General features: G+C 47.5%; 1 protein-coding gene across 1 annotated transcript in view; it reads right to left on the bottom strand.

Moving 5' to 3' along the window:
• The window catches only part of FBXW8 (F-box and WD repeat domain containing 8), a 53,505-nt gene extending 32,195 nt beyond the window's left edge, over nt 1-21,310 (bottom strand). The window contains exons 1-4 of the mRNA XM_040081011.2: nt 21,014-21,310; nt 18,067-18,171; nt 11,741-11,905; nt 11,409-11,497 (exon numbers count right to left, since the gene is read on the bottom strand). Coding sequence (XP_039936945.1) covers nt 11,409-11,497; nt 11,741-11,905; nt 18,067-18,171; nt 21,014-21,310 — 656 coding nt within the window. The remainder of the gene's footprint in view (nt 1-11,408; nt 11,498-11,740; nt 11,906-18,066; nt 18,172-21,013) is intronic.
• Between the last annotated feature and the right edge of the window lie 1,179 nt (nt 21,311-22,489).

Here is a 22,489-nt window from a genome sequence, read left to right as displayed (position 1 = left end):
ACAGAGCCATTTTTCACTTTGTTAGCTAGAACTCACAGCTTGAGAGACTGTACTATAGGTAAGAATTAATAAACATTTGAGCCCAAACACAAAACAACGTCCCTCGAGCATTTAATCCCAGCTCTAACAGAAAAGATAAAAACCCACAGGTGCTCTCCCAGCCCTTGGCACGACCTGCAGGACACCAGAGTTTGTCCAGTTGTGCCCAGTGGGCTGTGACAGTGCTCAACAATCCCTGAGAGCATCCTGGCCGTGGTGCTCCCTGCAGTGACAGACACCAGGGAGACTCCACGTGCCAGGAGAACCCTGCAAGAGCCCACCAAACCTCCCCCGCGGCCGTGCAGAAATCCCAGCAGTGCCAGCACAGGAGAGGGTGCTCAGGAAGCCTCCTAAGGCTGCCTGTACCCCTTCTCCCCTATTTCTCACCATTCCCATCCTTCCCAGTGCAGTCTCATGCAGCAAAGCTGAAGGATTGGGAGAGATGTTCCACAAGACTGTGGTGGGAAAACGAGAGGAGCTCCAGGTCTGGCCAGGGAACTGGGGAAATGGGAGACATAAACCAGCTCCTCCACTGCCCATTTCCAGTGTGCACTGGGCCTGCACCAGGACGGAACTGGAAGAGTTTCAAACACAGATGAATCCAATTCAGAAGGGAAAAAAAAAAAAAAAAAAAGCTGTTGTAAAGAGCACCACACTTTCAATTTGTAGCCACAACAACAGGCTTTTAAACTATTAAAGCACTGCCTCGCTGTAAAAAAATATAAAAAGGCTGCTTTATTGCAGATAATTGGCAAATCTGCCCTATCAATAGAGATGGCTGGAGAGAGGAACACACTCCATTATTTCTAGATAATTTCAAGATTTCTATTCATTTCCCACCACAACTTTTACATTTCACCCTGAAAATTTCATTTGGAACACTCAATGAAATACCCCAAGATGCAAGTCCCGCCCAAGAACGAGCCCAGCACTCCAAACCCACTGTCAGGGATTTCTATTTTTATTACCAAGATGGCAATGAAATGCCCGCCTAGCTTTCTGCTGGAGTGAAAAAACACCCAAACCAACTCAACCCTCCCTTCCTGTTTAATACAACGATCACATCCTATTTGCTCTGACACCAAGAGCATTCAGCTGCTGCTGTTCTCCCCTGATGGGTGCCATGAGCTGATTATTGCAGTGGCAGGTAAATACTCCAACACCTGATACCACTTGCACTGAGCAGACCAAACCACCCAACCCCAAACCCTAAAACAACCCACATTAGAGACCACACCTGCTTCATTTCATTTAGAAAGGCTGTCCAAAGTCTCGCTCTCCTGAGCAGAACAGGGAGCAACAAGCAGCCTGTTGCTCACAAGGCCAATCTGCCCCTCTCCTGAGACCCCTTCCCTGATTCCTGCCATCCATACCACACCTGGCTCCCAGCTCTCCCTACTCACAGACACATTTTTCCTTCTCTGATGTTCAACAGGGTCTCTCCAGCCAAGTAACTCAGCTCCTTTGATGGACTCACATTCCACTCTGCCCTTGTTTTTGGAATATTTCAGTATAGACACATGAGAAGCAGCAGCAGGAGAAGAGACAAGCTGTATCTTTCTAAATATACTTCTCCTCAACCAGCCAGATTCTCATTTCTGAGATTCTCCTCAATTCTGGCCAGATTTGGATCTAGCTGTAAAAATTAGCCTGGAGATTCAGCTTAAGCTTTACAGAGATGCATCAAAGCCTTGCTGAAATGGAGCAACAATAGGTGGAATGCATATGACAGAAAAATTGGGGGAAATTAAATTCGTATACAATAAAAACACCTAGTCACTAACCAAAAGCATTGTGACTACCTTTTACTGGCAGTAATGCCCCAATGAGATGAACATTATGCTCGTGCCCTCTCCCATGAGTGAAAGCAGAAGGAGCTGGGGTTAAAAGCTGCTGCTGCCCCACGATGAATGTCTGGGAAGCAGGTGGTGGAGAGCAGAGCACATGTGGGAGGAAGCAGAGCTGGAGGCTGGGCACAGTTCTAATGAAGTGGTGCTGAAGAGGCAGACGATTTCATAAGGAGAAAAACATCAGGAAACTGGTCAAAACACAGAATCTCATCTGAAAAAGCTCCACTGTGCTGCATAGCAATAGCCAGAACAAATTTGGGGAAGAGGGGGAGGGGGAGGCTGATCTCTCTCCAGAGCCCCAGATGTCTTTATGGTTGCCTAATGACAATTATACTCAACCAATTAAGACACTGCTATCACAGTTGCATTGTTAGTAAGCCTTTGGCCCTGAGTGTTGATGGCTGTCTAATTAGTGTTTGTGCAAAGTACAACTGCAACTAATATATAAACTGACAAATACACAAAAGAAAAACTGTTAACAGGAACATTTTCCAAACAGTTGAGACTCCGCTCATTCAGTCCATGGCAGCAGCAAAGACAAACTGCTTTCCTTCATGGCTGGGGTACTGCTGGCACTGCAGAATTCCAATTCCAAGCACAGGGTCAACAAGACCCTTGCTGGGTTTCTGTTCAGTCAGGTTGCTGGTGCCACTGGCTTTTGGTGCTGCCTCAAGCACACCCCTCCAGGGCAAGGCTCGCTGCACCAAATCGGGCTGATCACCAAAGACTTCTGATAAAACACACCAGAAACCAGTTTACATTTTCCATATTTTCTCTAAAGAGTGCGTAGCAAGGAAAAGGAAGGAGAAAGAACCCCCTTTGTTTCACAGTCAGGTCTGATTTCCAGAAGGCAAAGTCTGTTCGGTTTCCAGATACCTGCGGTGATCAACAAACCAAAAAAAAAAAAAAAAAAAATCCCAACAACTTTGTTTCAGGCAAGCAGTGACCATCTGTTAATACTCAAAAGATTATGAAGTCCTTACAATGTCAGTGCATTTTATTGAAGTCAGTAGGAATTTTGCTGCAGTAACAGTCTCTGTTTAAATGGACGCCTGTTGATAAGCAAGTAAAATAATGAGTATTTTGCATTGTCTTGCTCCAACAAGCACCTCAGAGCTTTCATCCTTATTCCACCAAAAGCAACTCTCCAGTCCTTCATGTGTTTAATTAAGGTATCAGCCAGTGTCCCCCTCAGCAGGCTCAAGAATAAGGCCCAATTAAAGATGCAAACCCAAGCCCGAACGCCTTCAAGCTGGTTCAAATTGCTCCTGAGCTTCATCTCCTGTCCAAGGCTCACGTGAGACAGCGCTAACTCAACGTCCAATTTCAAAACACCTCCTCATCAGAGCCACGGCATGTTGGGAGGCACCTCAATCACAATTAAAAATACCGGAATTAAAGGGATTCTAGCACCTTGTTTGTACTCCTCTGAAGTGAGGGATGAAGGATGGACTGCTCAGAAACATCCACCACAGGCTGAGGTGCCTCAAAGGCTGGAAGAGGTAAAAGTTCCCAATTCTCCCAGGTATTTGGATACATCGATTTTGCCAACTCTAACCAACAGGTAGCTTGGATTCCTTAAGGAAAGGATTCAGGAAAAAGTAATAGTAGCAGAAAAGAGCTACTTCACATGGCAAAAAAAGAATATAAATAGAACACAATGGCCAAAAATAAAACACAAATGGAACAGGGAAGAGAAAATTTTCTATTGCATAGCAGAAAACTACACCATAAAACACAAGGAAAAACAGATGGGGGTAAACTGAAACCAAAGTTTGAAACAATCCTAATGCTGGTAGAGAATGTAGAGTAGAAAATTAATCTCCCTAATTTCATCCAAATGTTCTTTTGGGTTGCTTGATATACAAGTGTAGCTATGAAAAATGTGACTAATGTGTCCCAAAATGGATCTGGAAGCACTTTTAGATTTAGCATGTAGCTAGAAATCCATTCTGAGCATCCTCATGATCAGTTCCCAAACTCTTCTGCTTCCCAATTTACCAACCCGACTTCCCAATTTACCAACCCACGGCCATCTGTGGATCCCTCACAGAAACGGAGCTGCAGAGAGCTTCTACCTTCATTTTTAGGGCCTTATTTAGGAAATTATCCCTCGAGAAAGTGGGTTAAGCTGCTGGAGTGTGTAGTTCTGCAGCTTAGCGCTGTTATCTGTAACAAAATTAACATTTCACCATCCTCACTGCTTCTGCCTCACCTTCTATATTAAGTGCATGCAAATGTCATACCAAGGGAACAGAAACAAGCCAAAGGGTTGTATTGTAAGGAAAACATTTTAATGAATATTTATAAAAGCAGCAATTAGAAAAAGCCAAACTGTTTCTAGTAATTTGATTTTTAAGGCAAAAAAAATCTCCCATCCCTTAGCTCAAGGTTCCAGTGGCTTGCATCAGCCTAGGCCCATTAATTAAAGCAGCTGCTCTACCAAGGAAACAAATTACTGTGCCTGCAGGAGAAAAGAAATTATCTTTTCCATAAGAATTCAGGAGGAATTATGATGCAATCTGGGAAGGCTCTGCTCCATCAGCCCCATCGTGTCACAAAGGACAAACCACAGGTAAAACAATGGCTCCAGTTGCAGACAGAGGTGAGGAAACACCATGTGAGGATGCTGGAAATTGATCTGTTCGCTCATTGGAAGGAACTCAAACTGCAACACGCTGCAAGCAGCAGAGAGGAGAGGCATCACCCGAACTCCAGGCACTGATGGCGACAGCCCAAAGAGGAAAAATGAAATCTTTAAGAAGTTCAGTAGAAAGAAGGATGCGTTTGTCTGGCCTTAGTAGAAAACCAAGATTTACAAGCTCAAAACGACTGCCTGTGCCTGAGAACACTGAAGGCATCACTGAGCACATCCCTGCAGCAGCAAAACCCATAGGTAAACCTAGAGCTCCAGGGCCAGGCAGGCTGGAAAAACAGCTTCCACAAAGAGTCACGTGTGGCTTCTACTCTTGGTTTCACCTGCAAGGCTTTTTTCAGGAGCTGACAGAAAAGCCAACCTGGCTGTCACTGTCACCACCTTACCTAAGCCCCTGGTCATCTGTCACCCGACCCCTCTGAACTCCTGATGTCATTCCCATGCTCAGCCTCCCCAGGGTGACTCACTGCAAAACAGGAGCCCTGACACAGCTCCTTAACAAAGACGAGAATGAGTGAAGAGAGCACAAAGGGTCTGGGGAAGGTTGAAGAAAAAAGCAATTATTTTCACCTTCTGCTTTGTTTGACATCTTGGCTCGAAGTCACTGGGAGAGGAGGGAGAAACCTATGAAAGTTGTGCCATCACATAAGTGAAATTTAGGCAATTAAACAAGGCGGGGATTTATTGAGGCTGTTTCAAGGCTTCAGTTTGTTAACTTTGATTCATTTTCATTACTAATTAATATTTTGGTTTCCTCAGGTCTGCACACTGAATTAAGATGCAAGAGCTAATAATAAATACCTTGAGAATAACCCACAAGCCCTATAGCAAAAAATCCAAATTAGATGAGAGTTGACATGAAGTTTTAAAAAGTGCAGGAAAGCGTTTTCAAGCCTTTCGGGCTAGTTTCACACATCATTATGAAACTAAAGAGAGTAGCAAGCCCAGCTTCTAAAAAGTCATTTGCAGGTCACCTTTGAGCAGGGGCAAAGTGGAGTGGGAGGTGATGGAAGAGAACAAAGGAACTCACCATAAAGGAGCAGCTACTCGTGTGTAGATGTTGCTCAAAATGAGTTAAACCGAAAGGCCAAATCGTTTGTGAGTGCTCCCACAAGACTCACCGGAATGAAGACAACTGTCTAAAATCATTTCAGCATTTAGGATGTCAGTATGAGAAACAAATGTCCAGATTCCCCTAAGGAACCACACAGGATATTTAGGAAGTTCCACCTTAGCTTCACATTTCCTTTATCAAGCGTCACTTGGGGAAACACCACCTGTGCCAGGTGTGCTCCACCCTGACAAGGGAGGAAATGTGAATCTGTTGGTTTGTCAAGGCAACCAGCAGATGAATCTCACCAGTCCTAGCTCCTCAAATCTCAAGGAAAGCTGGCAGTACTTAGTGAGGAAGGAGGAGAATATCTGAAATTAAAGTTTCAAGAGAACCCAGGGCTGATTTCCCAGTCTGTAAGAGGTGCAGGGAGTCCTCACAGCATCTGCTAAATCAGTTTGTGGCCAAGCTCCTCACTAACAGGCCACCACTCAGTCATGGAACACTGAAGGAAAAAGAAAGGAAAAGATGGTACTTTATGGGTCTTGGGAAGGGTGCTCTGACTCTGGGACTCTCCTGTTTATTTTGTTTCAGAGCCACCAGCAGCAGCAAAGCCACAGGGCTTTTTCTGCAAGCATTAAAAAATTAACGCATCCCCCTCAAAGCCTGCTTGGTGTGGTTTTAGGGATGAGCTGTGCGGTGAGATGGGCACCACCAGCACAGGGCTCAGAACAGCCACAGGTGAGTATTTCAGAGCCAGTCAGGCAGCAGCAGCCTCACAACGCGCCATGGGCATGTCACACCACGGGACTCTCTGGAATGACAAGGTCAAACAAGGACCAGATGCATGTTCTGAGATCACTCTGTCCAGGAGGACCCAACCTCTGACCACGCTGCCACAAAAAAAAGAATAAAAGTAGCAAAAAAGTACCAATTTTACATCTGAACATACATTTGCTTTAAAACCCCCTCAGATAAATCCAGATTTTAGTAAGAGAAAGTGAAGCAATCCAGGCATTCTGCACAGTAAATGACAGCATTAGGCACAGCAAGCCTCATCACCAGTAGGAATTTCTGAAAGCCAAGCAAGCAGCTATATAATTGCTTTAAGTAAGCTCTGACTTAGGGCTGAAACTCCATTTGAATTGAGGGTGAGGGGGAGAACATCATCCCTTTAGAGAAGATCCTTCGAGACGTGTAACTGTAGAAAGGCTGGCGAATACAACATTGATTGGGAGTGAGGTAACCACAAACACCGCTGGCTCAAATGAAAAGGGATTCAGGGGCTGACCCAGAAAACAAGCCTCGTAACCACCGGGATGAAATTTTAATGACAAACACAAGAAGCTCTGCGTGCAGGCCAGATTGAATTATCTGATGTCAGGCTCGCACAAAGGGGAGCCGCTCGCAGCCACCTTCGGCTCCCAGCTCGGGTTGCACTTAATCAATCCTTGATATTCTGCCATCTCCTGGCTTCAGCCTGGGCAGCAGCGTGGGGAAAAGTGGAGAGTGCATGGAATAAGGGCATTTTTCTGTGTAGTGTACCTTTGCTTCCTCCACAGATTGATAAAGAGCTGCTCCTGAACCAGCTCAAACTGTGCCCCTATAAATCATAGCGGCAGCTGCTGGTTTAAGTCACTCTGCCCACAACCTGGATAAATTCCCTTTCAGAAAGATTAAAAAGCTCTACAGCAACTAAAACAAAAATGATTCCACTTTGCAGCAGAGTTTGAAGCAGGACACTGAAGATGACAAGATCACACCTAGCACAGCACAGATTCAAATCAATCAGTGATTCCAGGCTTGCTCCCAGATTCCCAAACACACCAACCCCAGCACTCTTGCTCTCTCCAACTAGAACTCCACTCAGCCCAACTAGAACTTAATCTGGCTCCTGCCAGAAAAAGAATTAAAGATGTTTCTATAAATACAGCAGCAACAATAGGATTGCTAAGGAGAATCTCCATCTTTATTGGATCAGGGAGAAACAGTGACAAAAGACAAGCAAAAGGCTGAGGGAATTAAGGCCTTGTCCTCAGGGTACCCAGGCTGGAAAATAGGGACAGGGAGCAGAATGAAGCCCCCATGATCCAAGGGGAAATGGCTGGCACCTAGGACACACAATTCCATGGGGGGATGGGATCCACCCCAGGGTGCTGAGGGAGCAGGGCAGAGCTCTCCCAGACACTTCCCACCCTTCCCAGCAGGGAGGTCATGGACCCTCCGCACCCAGGGAACCGAAGCCAGCCGTCATGATGCCCATCTAGGAGCTGGGCTGGAAGGAGGATCCAGGGAAATGCTGGCCTGCCAGCCTGACCTCAGTGCCAGGCCAAGTTCTGGAACAGAACATCACCAGGACAAAGTGCTGGGTCCTACCCTGGGCCACCAGCACCCCAGGGAATGCCAAAGGCCTGGGGAGGAGCGGCTGCACAAGGTGGACAAGGCCTGGGCGTGCTGGTGACAGCAGCTGGTCACCAGCCCAGGTGTGCCCAGCTGTGCAAGGGCACCTGGGCTGTCCCAGGGCAAAGCACTGGGCACTCCTGGAGCACCTCCAACCCTCTGTCCAGTTCTGGAACCCTCAGGACTAGAAGGACCTTGAGGGGCTGGAGCGTGTCCAGGGAAGGGGCTGGAGCAGGAGTGGCTGAGGGAATTCTGATCAAAAAACCTAAAAACTGAGCAGCCCTGAGCGCCCAGTGCAGCAGCCTGAGACAGAAGAAAGGTGATGGCCCAAGCCACCGGATAGAAAAACCTTGGGAAATGCCTCTCAATTCTGGATTGGCAGCATGAGGCCTTGCAAACTCACACCCAGCACAGCTCAGACACACAGGTCCCTCTGTAATCACTGACTATTCCCATGCAAAGCTGAGCACACAAGTGTTTGTGAAACAGGAGAGAGAATCATTAAATGTAACAGATAATTGGTATTTATACTGAGAGGAGAATTGACTTTGTAAACCTCAGCTATTAAATTACTTCTTCGGTACCGAAAGAACGCAACAGTTTGCTATTGATCACCAGATTCATTACACTTTTATGACAAATTTGAAAGCACAATGCCATTAAGTACAATTTTATAGGCTGGGAGAGACAGGGGAGGGTTATGGTTGGATTTTAAAAATAAAAACACAGCAAACAACAAAACCCCAACAAATTCCTCAATATCCTAAATACTTACCAAATGCACATAAAGTATTTCCCTGCACAATTTGCTGATGCCCTTGGAAGTTTTAGTTATAACTTCAAGTCTCCTTCTTTGATATTTACCATTTAACAAATTAAGAGACAAAGCAGAGTACAGGACAAGCAGTAAACAGCAAAGGACGTAATTTTTGTGTTCTAATGCTCTGAAGTCCTCATTTACTAACCAGGTAAATTCAAACAGCTGAACTCTAATTTCCTCATGCTGTTTTATCAAATACATGCTCACAGCTTCATAAAGAGATAATTCCTTTTTCAGAGAAGTGACTGGAAAGTCACTTAAGTGAACATCACTTTTTCTACAGGATACACAGATGCAAATTTCCCTCAGTGGTCTCTTACCTGCTCACCTATTTTGAGGAACCTGAATTATTTAATTGTACCACACCCCTGGTGTAAATTCACCAAGAGAATCAGGAGATACTGGAGGAATTGGAGAATCAATATGGAAAAGGCGTGTGCCGACTGTCAGAACCCAACTCCTGTAATACACCAAGCCAAAATATGGACTATTTGAGTTTAGATGCAGGATTCATAACCTTTGTTTGTGAATACTTCAGAAATGTGATTTAATCTGCATAACTCCTATCTACTGCCTGTTTGGATATAAATAAATACAATGGGGAAAATGAAGGAAAAGAGCTGGAGGTTTTGGCAGCAGCATGGAGACAACTGGATTTGCTGTCTGATAGTTTAGAGTCCTGCTCTCAGCTGCTCAAGAGCATTCAAAAGCATTTCCATGTATTAGAGTTTTCCAGGCATCTTTCTTATAACCAGTCTGTGAATTTTAAAGTATTTTAGAAGCAGTTTTCTCTAATCCCACACCATTAACATCAAGTGCTACCATACAACACTGAACTCTGGTATGTCAAGGACAATGTCCCAGCTCCCCAGGATATCATCATTTTTATTTATTCATGTGATCTCTGGAGGGTTACTAATTACTGAACCTGTGAAATCCAAACAGAACACATTAAAGCCTCACACTTACTGAGAGGATCACTGTAACCTCTTCTGAAAATTTGTGAGGCTCTTAGAATTGTATTTAAGGGTATAAACCACATGAATAGCTAATATTAAACCAACGTCCAGAAAACTTCTGTATTAGGAAAAGAGAAGTTTATCTATTCTCAGTGGGTTATTTTTCTCCCAGCTTGTCTTTTAAGTAAGAATGGAGAAAGGTAATAGTCCTTCTAAAGTTACTTCTGTGCTGTGACAAGACATCCTTGTGATTAAGAGATTTTTATGGAAAAACATCAAAAAGGGTTTTTTTTTCAGTAGATGTGTAAAATGTTTAATACATTCTGGGTGCTTCCACAGCAAAACAATAGATGGAGTTCACCAGAAAGCAGATGAGTTTTTACAGGACCACTTGTACATGAGATAACTTTTGAATAGTTATATAAAAAATTTGAACTGCTCAGATAAATTGAGATAACCATCCTTATCAGTCACTTAAGGACAGCCTGCCTGAGGAACTGCAGGTGAATCCATTCTTATGCTTCAACCAGGTGTTGCTTTTGAATTTATTAAAAGAAGCACCTGAGATTTCAGATGGTGAAGGTGGAGTGAGCCTTACACAGACTGGTAAAGATGGAGCGGGCATTGCACAGCCTGGTAAGGCTAGAGCAAGCTTTACACACTGTTAAAGGTGGAGTGAGCATTACACACTCTAGGAGATGGAATGGGCATTACACACTATACAAGGTGGAGTGGGCCTTACATGCACTGTAAAAGGTGGAGCAGGCATTATACACCCTATAGAAAATGGAATGGAGTGGGCACTACACACGCAATAGGAGATGCAGTGGGCACTGCACATTCTACACAAGGTGGAGTGGGCACTGCACACTCTACACAAGGTGGAGGGGGCACTGCACACTCTATACAAGGAGGAGTGGGCACTGCACATTCTACACAAGGTGGAGGGGGCACTGCACACTCTACACAAGGTGGAGGGGGCACTGCACACTCTACACAAGGAGGAGGGGGCACTGCACACTCTACACAAGGAGGAGAGGGCACTGCACACTCTACACAAGGTGGAGGGGGCACTGCACACTCTATACAAGGAGGAGGGGGCACTGCACACTCTACACAAGGTGGAGGGGGCACTGCACACTCTACACAAGGAGGAGTGGGCACTGCACACTCTACACAAGGAGAAGGGGGCACTGCACACTCTATACAAGGAGGAGTGGGCACTGCACACTCTACACAAGGAGGAGTGGGCACTGCACACTCTATACAAGGAGGAGTGGGCACTGCACACTCTATACAAGGAGGAGTGGGCACTGCACACTCTACACAAGGAGGAGGGGGCACTGCACACTCTGTACAAGGTGGAGGGGGCACTGCACACTCTATACAAGGTGGAGGGGGCACTGCACACTCTATACAAGGAGGAGTGGGCACTGCACACTCTACACAAGGAGGAGGGGGCACTGCACACTCTGTACAAGGTGGAGGGGGCACTGCACACTCTATACAAGGTGGAGGGGGCACTGCACACTCTATACAAGGAGGAGTGGGCACTGCACACTCTACACAAGGTGGAGGGGGCCCTGCAGCCTCTGCTGCAGGTGCAGGGGGCCCTGCCCAGCCCGGAGCTCACCCAGCCATGACCACCCCGTCGCAGCAGTGGACGTCGCACAGCACCCGGCCGGGCTCGTAGCGCAGCTGGCTCACGGCTCCCACGCGGTTCTGCAGAGAGGACACAGGGGTTGGTGCTCCCGTTCCTTCATCCACCAAAATCCGCTGCTGGGAAACTCCCAGCTTTGCTACTGCTGCTGAGAGAAGACACACCTAGCCCCAAAACCCCCCAGCAGCTTCCAGCTGGAAAAGAGAAGGTGCAAAACACAACACCAACTCTCCCCTCCTGCTCGCTGGAACCAGGTTCCCGTCTTTCCCCAGCACCTGGGTCCCTCTAAGGAAATTCCCTCTCACCTTCCAGTTGGTTTTCAGCATGTGCTCTCTGGCTCTGCAGTTTTTGAGGGCCAGCTTCCAGCAGGAATGGTCAGAGATGCTCATGTCCAACAGGTATCCCTCCTCCTGGCACAGCCGGTACCACAACACTTCGTCTTCTGCAAGGACCTTCCACGTCCTGCTGACCTAGAAATCAATGTTTATATATGGATTTCTCATAAATGTATACAGAAAAATTAGATCTAATATGAAATATTAAATAGTATCTGAAATATAAAGGTAAATTAATACGGCCTGTACTAAGATGAAAGTTCTTACTCAAACAAATATATTTGCTCATTCTTTATACACCTGAGTGTACAAAAACCCCAGACCTTTAACAAAAGGCTTGTTTTCCGTGGGTTCTTCAGGAAATAACTGAGTTTATACTCCACTAAAACTCCACATAACGTGGACACCAGTTTAGTGGCCACACTGTCAACCTGAAATATCAGTGACTGGAAAACTTTGACAGGGAAAGCAGCAAGAAAGCAATTAAGAGAGAATTTTGAGCGTAGAGCAAAAATATGAATTTATTTTCATATTTGTAGCTCAGAAACCCTCTCAGATCACAGCACCGTATCTCTGAAGTCCCACTGACAGTGCCTGATTAGGGGTATGACATTAGTGATTTATAACCTATTGTATTACAGTATGCATAAATAGGAATGAATTATTAAGTTTTTCAAGCAGCCTCAAGTTGCTGCCCATTCCAGAGAGAACAGCTTCATCACAATCAATTGTGGGCTCAGAATTAAAGATTCAAGAGGTAAGAGCCAACTTAAGTAGCTTTTTTTTCCCCTCTGTAATTCTTAATTTAAAAAAACAGACGCAACCAATGAAAGCCACAACTGGTGAAAGCAGCAATCAATTGTGCTCTGTTTCTAAAAAGATTAGAAGAACCTTCTGAGACTGACATCATTTTCAGTAAGTTACAATTAAGCGTCTAATGTTCGTTTCAGTCCCCAGATTATGCCAAGGATCCAAGCCTCCCATGGACACAAACTCTCCCAGCACCATCTCTTTATATTTATTTGCCATTTTTTCCATAGTCACACACAGAGCAAATGTTTAATATGATGAAAGAAAGGGTGATCTAAGAAACCTGGAAGTGTTTTTAAGATTTGAGATCTACAGAGAAGAGCAGTGCTCAGCTAGGAATATACAAATGCAGCAAAACGAATGTTCTTAACCACCCAGAGACCTCAGTGCAAACTGGCAGAGGGAGACAATCCCCTTCCATCCTCTGACAAAGGAAACAACCTGCACAGGGCAACAATAATGCCCTGAAATGACACAGCCAGCGCTGAGGCTTCTCCAGCAACACACACCGCCCTGGAATCAAAGTGCTGAGTGCTCCTGTCCCTAGAGGGACACACTCAGCAACTTCAAAAGCACCAAAAAGAGGCAATCCCAAACCCAAACCGTTAGGAATTTGCTCTCAATTTGATTTGAAAGTAGGATAAATATCTGTGTTATTGTTCCAAGAACACACACACAAAAAAAAAAAAAACCTCAACCCCAAAGCAGCTTTCTGCTGACACACCAAAAGAGCAGCTGTGGTGCAGGAGTGGAGCTCCCCAGGCAGAACCTCTGCCCCCTCCCTGAACAGCAGCACATTTTCCTGACAGGGACAGGCTGAGCACACGCACAGGGAAGCACAGCCAAATCAGGCCAGCTTTTGCCTTGCTCTCCAAAAGAAAAATCAAAAATAAACACACACCTTTCAGTCTGCCAAAACAGACAACATTGCACAGACCTTTCAAGTTTCAAGGTCTTAAAAGCATTTTATAAAGACAGTAAAACAAAAGAAAAGGGGGGGGAGCTACATAAAATTTCGACTGCCTTTTCAACTTTCAGGGAGAATAAAGATCCTATCCTATCCTGATTTTTTTTCAATCAAATTACAGTGAACCCTGCTGCTTTACAAGCCTGAATTTCCAAAGGGTCCCTAACCCAGCCTTTTCTCACAGCCCCAAACTCGCATGCCAATCCCTTGTAAAACCCCACTGAGCGAGGCTCAGCTGCACGAAATCACTAATAAAGAGTCTCAAGCATTTCACTTTACAGCACCACTGTGAGCTGCAGCATTAAAACCAGCCATTGGCTTCAAGTCAGCTTTATTAGATCTGCTTGACTTGGAGTTTCAGGTGAGGCCCCAAAAGCCAGGGCATTATGGCGTTATTTACATGCACCCAAACACTGGGTGCTGGAGAGGAGCTGAGATGTGCAAAGCTCTTGTTAAAACCCTTTCCAAATCTAAACTGCACAGAAACTCCAGCAAGGATCAATGACAACATCTTACAGGCTTGTATATAGATTTGGAGTCCTGAATTTAATTTTGTCTTCAGTGTTCCTATTATCTTTTTACAACTGTTCTCAGCAAAGAAAGTTTGCGTTCCCCTGAGCTCCACACAGGGACAGTTTTATATTTTATAGTTCAGCAAGTAATAATGTTCTGAAGGACTTCAAAGGCTTTTGCTGACATAGGCTTTGCTGTTTGGTTTTGCCTCTGGGGGATATTTTTCCCCCTAAAAAACCCCACCTCTTCCATCAAATCCAAAATTTCTTCTAATCCCATCTAAATCAACTGGCTCAAATCCTAATGAAGGTTTATTCATCCCTCTGCATCTGATAATGGTTTTTATTTCACTAGGTTTATTTTCTTCCCCAGACACACAAAGGCAGAGTCAAGGCTCATTTGCTGGGACCAGGGGCCTCAATTAGAACTAGCTGGACTTTGAGCTCAGTACAAAAAATAGTGCCAAGTGTTTAATCCAAAGCCATTCTGATGGAAGCTGCTCATCTTTTCTGTTCACAGCCCTGAGTACAAAATGGTTTGGGCTGGAAGGGACCTTAAAGACCACCCAGTGCCACCTCCTCCCACAGGCAGGGACACCTTCCACTGTCCCAGGCTGCTCCAACCTGGCCTTGGGCACTGCCAGGGATCCAGGGGCAGCCACAGCTGCTCTGGGCACCCTGTGCCAGGCCCTGCCCACCCTGCCAGGGAACAATTCCTGCCCAATCTCCCATCCAGCCCTGCCCTCTGGCACTGGAAGCCATTCCCTGTGTCCTGTCCCTCCAGCCCTTGTCCCCAGCCCCTCTCCAGCTCTCCTGGAGCCCCTTTAGGCCCTGCCAGGGGCTCTGAGCTCTCCCTGGAGCCTTCTCCTCTCCAGGTGAGCACCCCCAGCTCTCCCAGCCTGGCTCCAGAGCAGAGGGGCTCCAGCCCTGGGATCATCTCCTCCTCTGGATTCTCTCCAGCAGCTCCACATCCTTCTGATGTTGGGAACCCCAGGCCTGGGGCAGCTCTGCAGGTGGGGTCTCACCTGAGGGGGCAGAGGGGCAGAATCCCCCTCTCCTTTCCTGCTGCCCACGCTGGGGCTCAGCCCAGGGCAGGGATATCCTTATCCATCCATTCCCCTGCCCTCTCTGGGAATCACAAGGAGGATGGATGATGGCTTTTACCCATAAACAACCTTGATGCAACACCATGCTCAAAAAACCAAATTCAATTTTCTTTTTGTAAATGTATAAACACTAAAGCCTCAACAGCTTGACAATCCCAGAAGCCCTGGAGGCAAGCAGCTGAAAATCTTGATTTATGCACAGCAATTCATTCCTAAATTCCTAGAAACAGTCTCCCTTGCCCCAGATACATACGCAATTCCTGTGTTGGTAAACACTTCTAAACCTTCTATTAAGATGAAAACCTAACAGGTCAAGGGAATTTCTCACTCATCTGTTCAGAAACAAAACTGCCAAAATCCAGTGCTGCTGAATTCAAGCACATCCCCTCATCAGCAAGCTGAACCATAAAGGCCAGGTCCCCAGACCATGGGCAAAATTAATTTATCTACAGTATCAGCCCCAAATCACACAAGGACATTTCAGTTTGTCACATCTGTGGCGTCCCAAGGGGTTGTTTTTCCTTTCCCTCTACATCCTGACCAGGAGGAAGCAGTGACTGTCCCCAAACCTGCTCACACTCACAGGAGAGTCACTCGTGGCACAGATATTTCTGCCCATGGTCAGAACACAGTCAAAAAGTGCTCACAGGGCAAAATTCTGCACTACTCTGGCCTGTTCTGTGCTACATGAAGCCCTGGATACCCTTCTCCTTGAATTCCAAATGTGGGATATCAACAGGGAGTGGTCTGCAGGATGCTACTGAATGTCACCCCCCTACTGCAGAGCCAGCAGAGCTCAGGCACTGAGGACATTTATTTACAGGCTTTTGTATTTCCAGCGCCACACAGACAGGTTGTGGTTTACAGTGCTAAATCCAAAAATCAAAGAAAAGCCGTGTGGGAGCGAGGGAGAGGGAAATATCAAGGTGAAATTAAAGTTCTCCAGACAGTCTGTGGTGCGATTAAATCCCAGAGAGGCTCTGCAGGCAGGCTCCTTCCGTGTCAGTTGCTTACCAATTTGGCATAAAGAACTGAGCAAACAGGTTTTCTCCAACGGCACTCACACAGATAATGATGCCAATTCCACCAACTGGCCCAATTTCACTGAAATCCCAAGGCACCTTAATAAAAAAAATCTTTCTAGGATAACACCATAAAGCAGCAGGGTTTTCCATGGAACAGAAGAGGGCTCCCCCCCTTCAAAAACAAAACCATCAAGAGAAAAATGAAAATGCTATTTATTTTTATGGCTCTGCTTTTTATTTGAACACTTAAAAAGAAGCCAGCTCTGCACTTGATATTCATCTGATTGGGAAAGCCCTGTAAAACACTGGGCACTTGCTCAGCTACCTGTCAGCTGCCACAAAGGAACGATGACTTGGGGAGAGGAGAATGAGAAATGTGGAAAATTGTGTGTGTTAAAACACATCTTATGAGAACAGGTTCAAGCTAAAAAGCAAAGGGAAGGGGAGAGACATCCAGTGCAGCCCTACAGCAGCCAATCTTTTTACTATGCCATGAGGTAAACTGATCATGCCTAAGGAAGGGGGGAAAAGAGAGTGAAAGAATAACCTTAAACTAATCCATTTCAAAAATGCAACCCCGTTCCATGTCATGGGCTGTGGCCTCTACTGATGGCATATCTCTACCCCAAGGGACAGAAACGTGATCATATCTGAAAGCTTCCCTGTCCTGGATAGCATCAAAAAATACTCCTGGAGAATTCTGCCCTCCGCAAGAGCAGCCCTGCATGAGGAATTAATTTTCTTTAAACGGTCCCTGTTCCTAAAAGGCATTAGCAAGTCAAAGATTTAAGCAATAACCACTTGTAGCTACTTAACACCACAACACACTCATACTGAACGCTAAAAGCCCAATCTCCTTTCAAAGCCTGGGCCATTTGCAGAATATTTGAATTTAGTTTGCCATCCTCAACAGACCCTGTCTGTCACTTGTCAGTTTTCACACATTAACATTTTTTCCTCCACTCAAACCATGCCCTAGACTGTCTGTAACACAAAGAATGGTTTTGGTTGAATTTTTGTGAAGTTGGAAGATGTACTCTGAATGTAAGAGTTAAAGAACACCAGCCTGGAACCCTAAATAGTGCCCATAGGAGAAGCTGGAATTACATCCACAATATTCTGCTTGATGTCACAGGGTAATCAGCACTTGCCAGTTAAGTTTGCTTTGAAGACTCATTCAGAGAGGAGGTTCATCATTCAGTGTGTGAAGAAAGGAAATAAAGAGGCCCAACAGTGTGGGCTGAACAACCCTAAGCAGAATGAGGTGAGAGTGAGTGTTTCAGTTAGTGAAGTTCTGGAAGAGATGTTTACAACTACACATAAATTATGGACCACGTCTGAGTACAGACTGCTAAAAGTATCAGAAAAGAAAAATATAAACCCCTTGCAGGGCTGGGGGGAGGAAATCAAGGTCGTTTAAGAATTTAGCCTCACGTGGAAATACTACAGAGAGAAAGTTACTACTCCAGGGTCTGTGGTTCAATCCCACCCTAGAAAGTGGAGGAGCAGCTCTTGCCATGCCCTTAGCACTGCCAGGTGCTGAGTTCTAAATACTGCAAGACCTGAATCAAAAAATGCTTCAGAACACTCACTTGAATTAAAATATCTTTGTACTGCTTATTTTCAATTTTAAGGCTTCGCTGCTGCCCAAGCCACAGACGTTTTATTTAACTCTGCTCAAGTGCAGCTGTAAATCCAGCTCAGGTACCATTACACTTTCAATATTCAGCTTTGGAACTGTCTCCTGTAAGTGAAAGCACAACCAGCTGAGTTCCTTGGGCTGCTACCCCACTCCCCTACCTCGAGCTGCCTGGTTTTTCACTATTTCTGCCAGTTTTCAGTGGTATCAGAGCAGCAAACAGCCAGCAGCACTTACCTGAGCACACCTCCCCAGCTCAGCCTTGCCCAGGTACCGGAATATCTTCAGTGCCAGCTCGTAAGGCAGCTGCACATCGAAAAAAGGAACCTCATTGATTTCATTCTGGGAAGGAAAAAGGAGAATATAGCTTGTGAGGCTGGTTTATCACACAGTTTGACAGCAGGAGAAGTTACCGTGGTATGGAGAAGGAATGGTGTGTCCTCAGGGTCATCACGGCTCCATGAAAACATCAGGAGTTCTGCCTCTCTCCCCTTTCATGCCCTTCAAAGGGCAGAGAAAGGCAATACACAAGTTCTAGTAAAATAGTTTGGCTAAAGTGCCAAAAAGACCCAATAAATAAGCACTTTGAAGACATATGCCCGTTATTAATTTCACTTGCAAGATTTCAATCCCATATGATGGAAAAATGAACAACTATTTTAAATAAAATTGAATGGAGATGATGTTGGCTTCTCTCTTTACTAACATAAAAATGTCTTTTTAATATGAAATGTTCCTCCTTTAAGTGATTGAGCATCTCAAACAAAAATTTGAAGCCAAATCCATCAATTTAAGCTAGCAGCTAAATGCAGCACATAGATTTCTCCTAGATGTATTTTGTTTGGTTTAATTACATAATTACTACAACTTCTTTGCAGTAATCACAACAAGATTTATCTTCTCTCTTATCCTGCCCAGATATTCAAAATTTTTATGCTCTATAATAGAGAAGCAGCTAAATCAGCTGTTTCTGACCATTTCTATGTCACCAGTTTTGCTGTCCAGTGTTTTCTCTGGTTTTTGTCCCCCCCAAGTGCTTCTGATCACTGTCTATCAATCCTCATGCACAAAATCAGCTGCTCAGTTAGGACCCATCTCCATTGTTTGCCTTCAGAAGCTCAGGCACCCCAAAGTTGGATCATCTCCTGTCTCTTGGCACTTCCCTAACCCTGGTACCTTTGTTTCTTTGCAGGTGTCTCCTACAACTACTCCTTCTCATTCAAATCTGGGCCATTTGCAGTACCAAAGCAGAAGAGAAGGGATATCCTGGGTTTATTCAAAGCAGTTACTGGTGGAAATCACAATATAACGTGGCGGTGTGGTTTTTAAAGCAAAAGGTATTCTACACTAGGCAAGTGTTTACACAACACAAATATGGGCAACGTTCCCATCACGTCTTTTGAGCAACAAAACATCACTTCACACAGACTGGAACCTCCCACCTGTTCTAAAGTTACTTAAAGCAGGACCTGCAGCCAACCTCGCTGCTCGCCTCCCGCCTCATCCCCAATTTCCCTGCACAAACAGCTCCTCTTCCCTGCCCTGTGCCGGCTCCGCTCCCCGCCGCGGATCCGCAGGATCTGTTTTGCTTTCGTGCGCTGTAAATCCCATCCGTGTCCAACGGGGACCCCGAAGGAAAACACAACACACAACGGGAACCTCTCCACGGCCACATGCAGGCAGGCTCCGAGCTGGCCAGATGTGATCCCGCTCGGCTCCAGCAGCCTCGGGACCGTTCTGGCGCCACAGGCTGCCCGCACAAATCAGAGGAGCCGTTGGGCAGGGATTGCTAGCTCCAGGCTCACGAGCTCAGGCACGGCACCACCACGGATGTGTTCCTTCCAAATTGGACTTGACTCGTGTCCAGGCAGCAGATCCTGGGCTGGCTGGATGCACGCAGAGGTCTCGCTGCAAGGACCGAGGGCCCGCAGGCACAGCGGTGCTGACACAACGCTCAACGCCAACGGTGCTCTCAAAGAAAGGAGGGGAAAAGAGCAAAAAAACCAGCCACACGAGCTTTTTATAAACTGAGCTGCAAGAGGATTTATACCCTGCTTCAAATAAACCCAGAAGTGGCTTTTGTTTTCCTGCTTTGGTGCTGCAAAGGGCTCCGAGTTTAAATGAAGAGTAGCTGTAGCAGAGACCTACAAAGAAACAAAGGAATGGGGGTTAGGAAAGTGCCAGGAGGCAGGGGATGATCCCGATTTGGGATCTGCCTGAGGATCTGATGGCACAGCACAAACTCATACCGATTCCATCCTAATGCAATCCTAACATTAGGGGCAGATCCAGGTCTTCCCACACCCCAAAAATTCCTGCAGCTTGTCCTCAGCACAAGGAAGCAGGGATGTTAAGTCAGCACCAGTCTGTCTAAAAGTCTACTGGAATGAGTCCAAAACTCAAACACAACCAGCCCCCCTGAGACAGATTCAGGCTCCTGTGTGCTAATGGAGCACTAATTCTGTAAATGGATTAATTTGTGCCTTGCAGACAGAAATTTAATCTGTTCCTTTTAATTTTTTTAAGCAAAGAGTAATTAGTCATAGTGAGGTTACTGAGAAACAAGAAAATGGGTTTCCCCCCTAGTTTTCCTGTACTGTAAATAACATCTCTATGGCATTTAGAGGATTTACCAAAATAACTTTTATCTGGTTCAGAACTGTATTTAAGACGATTTCCAAACTAACGCCTTTATTTAAAGAATTAAAGTTTGCTTTCTTACTACACTGCCGTGTCACAAGGCAGGATATCCTTAATTACTGCACCCGCATCAAACTGCCTGAGTAAACAACAAAAATATTATTAGGGAAAAAATATATTATTTCATAGAGTCACGGAATATCTCGGGCTGGATGGGACCCTCGAGGATCATCGAGCCCAATTCCCAGCCCCGCACAGGACACCCAACAATGCCACCCTGTGCCACTACACAGGACAAGCAGATTTCAAAGGGTTAAAACTTTGTAAAAGGATGTCTAATCAGAAGCTGAGGTTATACACGAGCACACAGGAACGGAAATTCAGCGTCCCCTTTGCTCGCCGCCTCCCAGCGAGCCCTCAGCCGAGCTCCTCTCCGTGCTCCGGTACCCGGCCCCACCGCGACCCCGCGCCCGCCCTCCCCGCCTGGGGCCCGGCCTGTTCCGGGCACAACCCCAGGGAGGCTCTCGGCCCCGCGCAGCCCTACCAGGTCTCGGATCAGCTGCCCCAGCAGGTCGTCCCCATCTCCGGCCCCGTCCCCCGCGGGCTCCCCGGCGGACCGGGCGGGCGCCGGGCTGCGGCGGGCCGGGGCGCCGCCGGCCAGCAGCCCGCGGGCCAGCGCCAAGTACCCGGGCTCGGCCGGGGGCTCCCCCGGGGTCTCTCCCGACCTCTCCGGGGACTCCACCGGTGGCTCCTGAGGGGGCTCCTCCCGCCGCCGCTTCGTGCCCCCGGCCCGCTCCTCCCGCCGGCGGGGCCGCTCCCCCTCCGCCGGCACCGCGGCCATGGCGGCGGGGCCGGCCCGGCGCGGCACGGAAACCGCGCCCCGCGCCCGCGCGTTCCGCCGCCACAAGGTTCCGCCGCCGCCGGGGCCGGGGATGGGGCCGGCGCCCGGGAAGTAAGCCGGTGTCGGGGCTGTCATTTTGCGGTCCCCACACGAGAGCGGCGACGGCGGCCTGAGGGCCCGGCTTGGCTCTGGACAGCCGCGGGCGGCCGGGTTAGGCCGCGGTGGTGGTAGGGTCGGTCTGGGCTCCGGGCCCCGCTGGGACCCTTCAGCCGTGGCCGGAGACAGGGCAGGGTCCCGCCGGGCAGAGCCCCGCTAGGAGTCCTCAGCCATGGCCGGCCCCTCTGAGAGCCCTCAGCCCCCTCACAGCCATGACCGGTCCCACTGGGATCCCTTAGACCCCTCACAGCCATGGCCGGTCCCACTGGGATCCCTTAGACCCCTCACAGCCATGGCTGGCCCCCCTGAGATCCCTCAGCCCCTTCATAGCCATGACCGGTCCCATTGGGATCCCTCAGCCCCTTCACAGCCATGGCTGGTCCCACTGGGATCCCTCAGCCCCCTCACAGCCATGGCCGGTCCCTCTGAGATCCCTCAGCCCCCTCACAGCCATGGCTGGTCCCCCTGAGATCCCTCAGCCCCCTCACAGCCATGGCCGGTCCCACTGGGATCCCTTAGACCCCTCACAGCCATGGCCGGTCCCACTGGGATCCCTCAGCCCCCTCACAGCCATGGCCGGTCCCACTGGGATCCCTTAGACCCCTCACAGCCATGGCCGGTCCCACTGGGATCCCTCAGCCCCCTCACAGCCATGGCCGGTCCCACTGGGATCCCTCAGCCCCTTCACAGCCATGGCCGGTCCCACTGGGAGCCCTTAGACCCCTCACAGCCATGGCCGGTCCCACTGGGATCCCTTAGACCCCTCACAGCCATGACCGGTCCCACTGGGATCCCTCAGCCCCTTCACAGCCATGACCGGTCCCATTGGGATCCCTCAGCCCCCTCACAGCCATGACCGGTCCCACTGGGAGCCCTTAGACCCCTCACAGCCATGGCCGGTCCCCCTGAGATCCCTTAGACCCCTCACAGCCATGGCCGGTCCCACTGTGATCCCTTAGACCCCTCACAGCCATGGCTGGTCCCACTGTGATCCCTTAGACCCCTCACAGCCATGGCCGGTCC

Source organism: Hirundo rustica, chromosome 17 (genome assembly GCF_015227805.2).
Source record: "Hirundo rustica isolate bHirRus1 chromosome 17, bHirRus1.pri.v3, whole genome shotgun sequence".
Classification (NCBI taxonomy): domain Eukaryota; kingdom Metazoa; phylum Chordata; class Aves; order Passeriformes; family Hirundinidae; genus Hirundo; species Hirundo rustica.
Note: the sequence above shows the minus strand (reverse complement) of the source record. Positions and strands in the feature narration are given on the sequence as shown.